At 41.7% G+C, this 10,000-nt stretch overlaps 2 protein-coding genes across 3 annotated transcripts in view; both read left to right on the top strand.

The window, feature by feature from the left end:
- LOC135095648 (thioredoxin reductase 1, cytoplasmic-like) overlaps positions 1-6,326 on the top strand; it is a 15,674-nt gene extending 9,348 nt beyond the window's left edge. Inside the window, 6 exon segments of the mRNA XM_063996611.1 lie at positions 329-483; positions 838-967; positions 1,989-2,052; positions 2,055-2,218; positions 2,691-2,825; positions 4,740-6,326. Of these exon segments, the coding sequence (XP_063852681.1) occupies positions 329-483; positions 838-967; positions 1,989-2,052; positions 2,055-2,218; positions 2,691-2,825; positions 4,740-4,802 (711 nt within the window). The 3' untranslated portion in view covers positions 4,803-6,326.
- Positions 6,327-6,944: 618 nt separating this feature from the next.
- Positions 6,945-10,000, top strand: part of LOC135095647 (bifunctional 3'-phosphoadenosine 5'-phosphosulfate synthase-like) — a 22,120-nt gene continuing 19,064 nt past the window's right edge. The window contains exon 1 of one of the 2 annotated variants that reach the window (XM_063996606.1): positions 6,945-7,100. In XM_063996606.1, the coding sequence (XP_063852676.1) occupies positions 7,068-7,100 (33 nt within the window). In that variant the 5' untranslated portion in view covers positions 6,945-7,067. The remainder of the gene's footprint in view (positions 7,101-10,000) is intronic. The other variant, XM_063996609.1, reaches the window with a different exon arrangement.

Here is a 10,000-nt window from a genome sequence, read left to right as displayed (position 1 = left end):
GAGGGGTCTGTCTGATTTGTTTTATGTTTGTGTGTGTGTGTGCATGTGTGTGTGTGTGTGTGTTTGGAGAAGGTTTGTTTGTCTATTTGTGTGTGTGTGTGTGTGTGTGTGTGTGTGTGTGTGTGTGTGTGTGTGTGTGTGTGTGTGTGTGGTAGGAGAGGTCTGTCTATCTATCTGTTTGTTTGTTTATCTGTGTTTGTGTGTGTGTGTGTGTGTGTGTGTGTGTGTGTGTGTGTGTACAAGAGGTAATCTGCCTATCTATCTATCTATCCTTCCATCTATCTATCTATCTATCAAACTTAACTAACTACCCCCTATCCCCCATCAGGTAGAGGAGGGGAGTCCAGGTCTTCTGAAGGTAACCGCACAAACCACAGAGGGAGAGGAGGTGGTTGGGGAGTACAACACTGTGGTGGTCGCCATCGGGAGGGACCCCTGCACCGCCTCCATCGGCCTTGACAAGCTGGACATTAACCTGGCAAAGTGAGTGGTGCTGTGGGGGGTCTTGCTGTGCTGGTTGGGGGGGGGTGGAGGGCATGCTGTGGGGGTCTATGGCCTTTGGAGTGTGTTTCGGCCTTGATGTGGGTGTCTGGCGGCTGTGTGTGCCCTTGGGTGAAGTATTGTGGGTGAAAACGTATTTTTCCTTCAGGGGCTGATGCAGATGTGTGTGTGTGTGTGTGTGTGTGTGTGTGTGAGAGTTTTAAGCCTCACTTCATGCACAAAATATTAATAATAATCTTTTAAACATCTCTTTTTTCCTGATACATCTTTACATCAACCTTAATTTCCTCCCATGAATCAAAAACCCCAACTTTTTATGTATTTATTCTGCGGTAGGAGTGGCAAGGTTGTGGTGGACGAGAGAGAGCAGACGTCCGTGCCTCACATCTATGCTGTGGGGGACATCATTGAGGGTGGCCACGAGCTGACCCCTGTGGCCATCCAGGCGGGGAGACTGCTGGCCAGGGTGAGTAAATGAAGGATACGTCTGGTTGGCTAGGCTGGGGAAAGCAAAGGATCAGGTGATGAGTTTGTGATGTGAATATTGTGTCTGGAGTAAGTGAATGTTGAAAAGTGAATGATTTTGTAGGTTAAGACACAAGATTAGGAGTAAATAGGTGTGTGATTTAAGCAACTTTGAGAACTTTTAACTTGTGGGTAAAAATTTAAGTGTTTTTTTTGTGGTTCTAGTGGCAGATTAACAACATTTCTGCATTATCAACAGGAGAAACACTTGAAAACTCAGCTAGTCATCTTTGTGGCCTTGAAAAACATTCACAATTAAGTTACATGGGTTTTTAAGGGTGTTTTTTATGATTCTAGTGACAGATTAACAACATTTCCACATTATCAATAGGAGAAACACTTGAAAACCCAGCTAGTCATCTTTGTGGCCTTGAAAAACATTCACAATTAAGTTACATGGGTTTTTAAGGGTGTTTTTATGATTCTAGTGACAGATTAACAACATTTCCACATTATCAACAGGAGAAACACTTGAAAACCCAACTACTCATCTTTGTGGCCTTGAAAAACATTCACAATTAAGTTACATGTGTTTTTAAGGGTGTTTTTATGATTCTAGTGACAGATTAACAACATTTCTGCATTATCAACAGGAGAAACACTTGAAAATTCAGCTACTCATCTTTGTGGCCTTGAAAAACATTCACAATTAAGTTACATGTGTTTTTAAGGGTGTTTTTATGATTCTAGTGACAGATTAACAACATTTCCACATTATCAACAGGAGAAACACTTGAAAACTCAGCTAGTCATCTTTGTGGCCTTGAAAAACATCAATAATGTAGCAAAACACTTCAAAATATCATCCTTAACACACACAGCCTTCCCACACAGCACACACAAGACAAGCCTAACCTTCCTCACCCACACACACACACAGCCTCTCCCTAAATACACCAGACTAACCGTGACTGACAAAAACATCCCTTACCTCTTCTAAATACACTGCCTCTCTACTGCAGCGTCTTTACGGCAACGGCACACTGCTGACGGACTACGATAAGGTGCCCACGACAGTCTTCACCCCCTGGAGTACGGCTGCTGCGGGCTGTCGGAGGAGGTGGCTGTAGAGAGACATGGGGAGGAAAATATTGAGGTTTTTCACTCCAATTACCAGCCTTTGGAGTTCACCGTCGCTCACCGGCCAGAGAACGACTGCTACGCCAAGCTGGTGTGCCTCAAGACAGAGAATGTGAGTGTGGTGGTGTTGTTGTGGTGGTTGTGGTGTTGTTATAGCTGTTATGCTTGTTATGTCCCCTCCTAACAGCCTCCCACACACTGCTACACCCTCCCAAACACTGCTATGCCCTTCCAAACACTGCTACACCCTTCCAAACACTGCTACACCCTCCCAAACACTGCTACACCCTTCTACGCACTGCTACACCCTCCCAAACACTGCTACACCCTTCCAAAACACTGCTACACCCTCCCAAACACTGCTACACCCTTCTACGCACTGCTACACCCTTCTGCGCACTGCTACACCCTTCCAAACACTGCTACACCCTTCCAAACACTGCTACACCCTTCCAAAACACTGCTACACCTTTCCCAAACACTGCTACACTCACAAACACCCTTCAGACACCTTTTTCAGCACACAAACAGGTCCTAATACCCTTGCAAAACACACTTAAATGTTCTAATACTCTCCCTAACAGAATCGAGTCCTGGGGTTCCATGTACTGGGGCCAAACGCAGGGGAGATCACACAAGGATTCGCTATTGGTTTAAAACTGAATGCGACAAAGGCAGATTTTGATAACCTAATTGGCATTCACCCCACAACTGCTGAGGTAAGTGTGTGTGTGTGTGTGTGTGTGTGTGTGTGTGTGTGTGTGTGTGTGTGTGTGTGTGTGTGTGTCTCTCTCTCTCTCTCTCTCTCTCTCTCTCTCTCTCTCTCTCTCTCTCTCTCTCTCTCTCTCTCTCTCTCTCTCTCTCTCTCTCTCTCTCTCTCTCTCTCTCTCTCTCTCTCTCTCTCTCTCTCTCTCTCTCTCTCTCTCTGTTTGTCTGTTTTTATATCTATCTATCTGTATCTTGTTCATATTTACCGTGTGTGTGTGTGTGTGTGTGTGTGATAATAATAATAATAATAATAATAATAATAATAATAATAAACGGTTTATTATTTAGGCAGTTAACAAAGTGAAAATGTACATTGGGGGTGGGGAAAATACTTAACATTAATCCTAAAGGTAAGTCTAATCTAGAAGGGACTATTGATTGATGGGTCGCACCATGGTGGGAATCGCGCTGAGTCTGTACCGGTCCGTGCGCGGCGCCTTCAGGGGCGTTATCTTGTTGTGGTGTCTGGTGGCACGGACCGGGCGAGGCGCGTCAGGCGGCAGCATGTTTCTGAGACGTGGATGATGCAGTAGTCCCCTTCCCAAACTTCTCCAGAGCCTCTCGGTGCCTGGTGGATAGTCTGGACAGACTCAGGGTGTTCAGGGCTTCTTCATAGGTGGTGTATGCAGGGCCAAGGATGACCCTGCACGCCCTTTTCTGCACACACTCTAGCTGTAGCTGTTGAGTGTGTGTGAGGGAGGAGGACCACGCTGGGGAGGCGTACATGAGTTTGGGAAGGATGAAGGTGAGGTACACCCCCTTAACTCATCTGTTGGCGTCCCCAGCGACCTGAGTCTGCGCAGCATGTACAGCCTGTAGGTAGCTGATCTTATGGTGCTGGCGACATGCTGCTTCCAGGTCAGCTGGTCGTCCACCGTGACTCCGAGAAGCTTGGCACATTGGACCACCTGGAGGGGGTGAGGGCCCACTGAGAGCTGGGGAGGGGGCACTGGTACAGAGGAGGTACAGCAATGCATCACCACAGTTTTGCTGTGGTTGATGGTCATCCTGCTCTCCTCCGTCCACGTCTGCAGTCGCTCCAGAATTGCTTGCAGTGGCGAGTAGTCCGGGTTCTTGGTGGAAACTGGGACGCCCACGGTGCAGTCGTCCACATACTTCCAGCGATGGGGGGTGTCGGTGAGGGCATCGTTAATGAGGAGGAGGAGGAGGCATAGAGGACCCATCTTGGTCCCCTGGGGGACCCCACATGTCAGCTGTTGGAAATTAGAGACAGAGCCCTGATAGCGAACGGCCTGATGTCTCCCTGTGAGGAAGTCGGCTAGCCACGCTATCAGGGCAGGAGGGAGATCCCAGACTTACTGCCTTGCTGATGACAACAGTGTGATCAACAAGATCAAAGGCTTTTTGAAGTCCACAAAAGCAACAGCTAGAGAGGTGTTTGGCTTGTCCAGGTGGCTGTGGATGAATTCAAGGAAGCTGGTCAGGTAATGTGAGGTGGAGGTGGCTTTAATATTTACAAACTGTCTGATATCTGCGGTGTTACAAATTTTGGTGTATGCCCAGTCATACACAAAATCTTCACAAATAAGGCTAGGGATGGGGGTGATACAGACTGGCTTGAGGTCATTGAGTCACTGTGGACTGCAAGTTTTGGGGATGAGGGTGACGTAAGATGTCTTCCAGTCCGCGGGGCAAGAGTGTTGGGAGAGAGAGGCGTTTATTATGGAGCATAGCAGTGTTGCCAGCTCTACAGCAAATTCCTAGTAAATTTTTATAGGAAGGTCAGTGTTTGTGTGTGTGTGTGTGTGTGTGTGTGTGTGTGTGTTTGTGTGTGCAACTTTTACTGACCTACTCTCTCCCTCTCCCTCTCTCTCTCTCTCTACCTCTCTCTTTCTCTCCCACAGATATTCACAACGCTGTCCGTGACCAAGAGCAGTGGCCAAGATGTCGCTGCACAGGGATGCTGAGGTTAATTCTGCTGTGTTATGCTGTGTGCACCCCCACCACACCACCACACACCACCTGTCTCTGTGTGTGTGCGTGTGTGTGTGTGCTTGGGGGTGTGTGAGGCAGCAAACATAGCTTTTTTTAATATTATCTGGGTTTTAAACTAAAGGTGCCAGTGGAGGAGGAGGAGAGGAGGAGGAAAGGTGGAAGGGAGGAAGAATGATGTATGAAAAGGAGGAGGAGGAAGAAGAGGAAGACTGGTTTTATTGTACCTCCTTTTCTTCCTCCTCTTCCTCTTCCTCATCATCCTTTGCTTCCTCTTCATTCTCTGTTTTTTCTACCTCCTCATCTTCTTCTTCTTCTTCTTCACTGGCTCTTGATATGAAGGTTAGCTCGTTAAACCCTAACGAGGGCAGGGTTGACTGGACAGGTGTGCAAAACCCAGGTAAATCTCTCTCTCTCTCTCTCTCTCTCTCTCTCTCTCTCTCTCTCTCTCTCTCTCTCTCTCTCTCTCTCTCTCTCTCTCTCTCTCTCTCTCTCTCGTTTTTTTTTCCATATTTTCTATTGTTTTTATTTTGTTTATTCCTTTTTCAATTTTTTGTATCATTATTTATTGTCTTATTATTTTTTTTTTTATTATTGTTATTACTGCTATTATTTTTAGTATTCTTATTGCAATTATCGTACTTAGTGTTGTTGTAATGTAAGCCTTAGTGCATTTTGTAGTATGTAATTCTTGTATGTAATTTAGTGCAGTATTCTCACTAGTTGTAATTTACATTTAATTTTATTTATTTTTTCCTTTAGCATCAAATGTATTTAGAGAGGAAACTTTTTTTTTGCTTTTAATAATTCAAAAGTGAAAATTTTGTATGATGGAAGTGCTGTTATTATTATTATTATTATTATTATTATTATTATTATTATTATTATTATTATCATCAAGTTTCAGTTTCAATATATATATATATATATATATATATATATATATATATATATATATATATATATATATATATATATATATATATATATATATATAGAACAATGTAATGGTGGCGATAAATATAAATAGTGATGATTATAAAAGTGTGAAAATAATAATAATGTACCTCACCAACACGGCTTGTATCTATGCAAATACTTTATCCTCACGTGTTTGCTGTTATGCTGGAAAAAAAAATGCAAATATATAAAGGTTTTACATTAGCATTCACTCGAGGTTCTAGTTCATTTTGGTATGCGGTTTTTTTTTCCCCATTAAACGTTCGTTGATGGTTCGAACTTTAGTATGAAAACAAACATTTGGTGCAAATATACAAGGTTATACATGTTCCTCATGGTTCCAGTGTATTTTAGCATACAGAAAAGAAAACATTGCAGAAAAATTTCAATTTTTTTTTTTTTTTCATTAAACATTCATTGATAGTTCATGGCTTTCCTGCCAACAAATATACATAAATTTTGCAAACCATCATGATTTTAGTATGTTTGTATTATTGTATTGTTATTGTTGGAAATAAAAATAATTGTATGAAATGAAACTTTTATTCATATGCGTACAGTAGTGTGTGTGTGTGTGTGTGTGTGGTATTTCTGCCCTCGCTACCCGAGGCACGTTTTGCGTTTCCGTCCTCGCTGATCGAGGCCAATCCGGTGTCGCTGTCCGAAGCCCGTTTGTGTTTCTGCCCTCGCTAACTGAGGCCCGTTTTGTATTTCTGTCTTCGCTACCCGAGGCCCACTTTGTGTTTCTGTCCTCGCTACTCGAGGCCAATCCGGTGTTGCTGTCCTCGCTGATCGAAGCACAATTTGTATTTCTGTCCTCGCTGTCAGAGGCCCGTTTAGTGTTACGTCCTCACAGTTTCCTTAGTTTGTACTGTTTCCTTAGTGTTACACATGCTTCGTATTGGTCTCTCGCCACCAGCCTCACAGGACCTTGTAAGGCGACACACCTGGCGACTACAGGGACTGTCAAGTACTGTTAGAGTGTGTCAGGGACTGCAGTGTGCGTCAGGGGCTGTTAGGGGCTGTCAGGGTGTCTACTTTATTTAGTTATTTATTAATTTTACTTATTTTTCATTTTCATTTCGCTATTAAGGACATGGGGGGCAAATTAGTCACATTCGAAGTCAAGCTCAGGATCAAGATCGGTCGCCAGGGAATCAAAACATTGTAAACAGGAAAAAGAGGCACAAGAGGAAGAAGAGGCAGGGCGTGGACTCTGTTACGGCCGTCAGCCTGTCACCACCAGCACTCCCTCGCACTCTCCCCTGCAGGCCGCCAACATGTCCAACTCCGAGTGCAAGAAGCAGAAGACAGTAAGTGTTAACTCTACCCTGTGTTACGTGACGTGGGAGGGAGTAATAAGGTAATGCCGGGAGAAATAAAAAGCGGGTGACATTTTGACCTCCCGGTAACCTAGATTGGTGTGACGTGGAGCCATATTGAGTAACGCTTGGGTCAGCCGTGAAATTTTGGTATATAGAGGACAGTCTCCCGCTCCACTTTCATCAAGGCAAGTGGAGTTAGTGAGGGAAGCTTACGATCAACAAAGAGACCAAAATAAGATGCCAGTGTTGAAATGTGGGGAGTAACAGTTTTCTTTTTGCACGCTAGACGAAAAGTAAGGAAGATTTGTTATTTTGATTAGCTAAAAGTATATCATAGCTCCCCAGATATGTTATTTAGATATCATTTGGTATTTATGATGACTGATATATCGAAAGCAACGCAGCACACGCCCCCACGGAGAAATGGCACTAAAAATATTGTTGTTTATCACTTATTGCACGACAACACACAAACGACAACAAAAAAATCAATAAATAGATGCAGTTTAAGCGGACACTGACATGACAGCACACGTAGCTCTGATTAAATGCTCGGAAACTTAATATTACAGAGAGAGAGAGAGAGAGAGAGAGAGAGAGAGAGAGAGAGAGAGAGAGAGAGAGAGAGATTTCAAGTCAATAAGCAGAGATGACTAGCTGGGTTTTCAACAGTGTTTCTGCCACTAGAACCATAAAAACACCCTTTAAAAACCCGTCACTTATTGTTTCTCCTGTTAATAATGTAGAAATCTTGTTAATCTGCCACTAGAACCGTAAAAACACCCTTGAAAACCCATGCCACTTATTATTTCTCCTGTTAATAATGTAGAAATCTTGTTAATCTGCCACTAGAACCGTAAAAACACCCTTAAAAACCCACATCACTTATTGTTTCTCCTGTTAATAATGTAGAAATCTTGTTAATCTGCCACTAGAACCTTAAAAACACCCTTAAAAACCCATGCCACTTATTATTTCTCCTGTTAATAATGCAGAAATCTCTTAGGCATTTGTACAGAATTGAGGTCTTGGTCTGGCCGAGTTCCTGGCCTGCCGGTGTGAGTTGCCAGTTATTCATATCTGTTGCAGTGTTTCTATGCAATTAAGCTTTAGGAAACATGATTTATGTATGAAAAGGATATTGATCTGTTCTTCATTAGTAATTGTGAATAAATTACTGAAATGAGGGAGGCGGCAGTGAGAAAATATGCATGAAATAAAGAAAACGTGAAATTAAGCTATAGAAAAATAATTAATCCCATGAATTTGTTCTTTTGAGTAATTAACATGAATATGAATTTCTGGAATAAGAGAAAAATGATGAAGAAAAATAGAAATAACTTGATAAATGACATAAATAAGTAATAAAATGAAAAGAGAAGACAATATTGAGAGAGAGAGAGAGAGAGAGAGAGAGAGAGAGAGAGAGAGAGAGAGAGAGAGAGAAAGAAAGATTACACTGAAAACAACAACACACACACACACACACACACACACACACATAAACTTGTTGGTTCGCATACATAACTGCTCAAGTGTGTGTGTGTGCGCAAGTGTGTGTGTGTGCGCATGTGTGTGTGTGTGTTTGTGTGTGTGTGTGTGTGTGTGTGTGTGCGCAGATAATGTACTGCTTGTATGTGACTTCCATTTTTATTGTTTTGTAAATGATAGCAAGAGGTATTGATAGATTAGCTGATAAGACAGAAAATATACTCGTTCTTTTTTTTATTTGTCTTTGTGTTGGGGATTTCCACTGGTAGATTTATTTATTCATTTATTTATTTATTTATTTATTTATTTATTTATTTATTTATTTTATTTATTTATTTATTTTATTTATTTATTTATTTATTTATTTTTGAGACAGGTTTACGTCAACAAACTGCTATTAAAAGATTGAGTTTTTTCTATTTGTCTTATTTTTCCATTTATTACTTTCTTTATCTTCTCTACCTCCACTTTCCAGAGGCTGTAGTTGAAGTGACACAGGTTTTCAAGGGTGTTTTTACGGCTCTAGTGACAGATTAACAAGATTTCTGCATTATTAACAGGAGAAACTATAAGTGATATGGGTTTTCAAGGGTGTTTTTATGGTTCTAGTGGCAGATTAACAAGATTTCTGCATTGCTAACAGGAGAAAATATAAGTGACGCAGGTTTTCAAGGGTGTTTTTACAGTTGTAGTGACAGATTAACAAGATTTCTGCATTATTAACAGGAGAAACTATGAGTGATGCAGGTTTTCAAGGGTGTTTTTACGGTTCTAGTGACAGATTAACAAGATTTCTGCATTATTAACAGGAGAAACTATAAGTGACGCAGGTTTTCAAGGGTGTTTTTATGGTTCTAGTGACAGATTAACAAGATTTCTGCATTGCTAACAGGAGAAACTATAAGTGATGCAGGTTTTCAAGGGTGTTTTATGGTTCTAGTGACAGATTAACAAGATTTCTGCATTGCTAACAGGAAAAACAGTAAGTGACGCAGGTTTTCAAGGGTGTTTTTACGGTTCTAGTGAAAGATTAACAAGATTTCTGCATTATTAACAGGAGAAATGATAAGTGACGCAGGTTTTCAAGGGTGTTTTTACAGTTGTAGTGACAGATTAACAAGATTTCTGCATTACTAACAGGAGAAAATATAAGTGACGCAGGTTTTCAAGGGTGTTTTTACGGTTCTAGTGAAAGATTAACAAGATTTCTGCATTACTAACAGGAGAAACCATAAGTGACGCAGGTTTTCAAGGGTGTTTTTACGGTTCTAGTGAAAGATTAACAAGATTTCTGCATTATTAACAGGAGAAACCATAAGTGACGCAGGTTTTCAAGGGTGTTTTTACAGTTGTAGTGATAGATCAACAAAATTCCAATGTTACTGATAGGAGAAACA

This window comes from Scylla paramamosain, unplaced genomic scaffold, assembly GCF_035594125.1.
Source record: "Scylla paramamosain isolate STU-SP2022 unplaced genomic scaffold, ASM3559412v1 Contig1, whole genome shotgun sequence".
Taxonomy (NCBI): Eukaryota; Metazoa; Arthropoda; class Malacostraca; order Decapoda; family Portunidae; genus Scylla; species Scylla paramamosain.
Note: the sequence above shows the minus strand (reverse complement) of the source record. Positions and strands in the feature narration are given on the sequence as shown.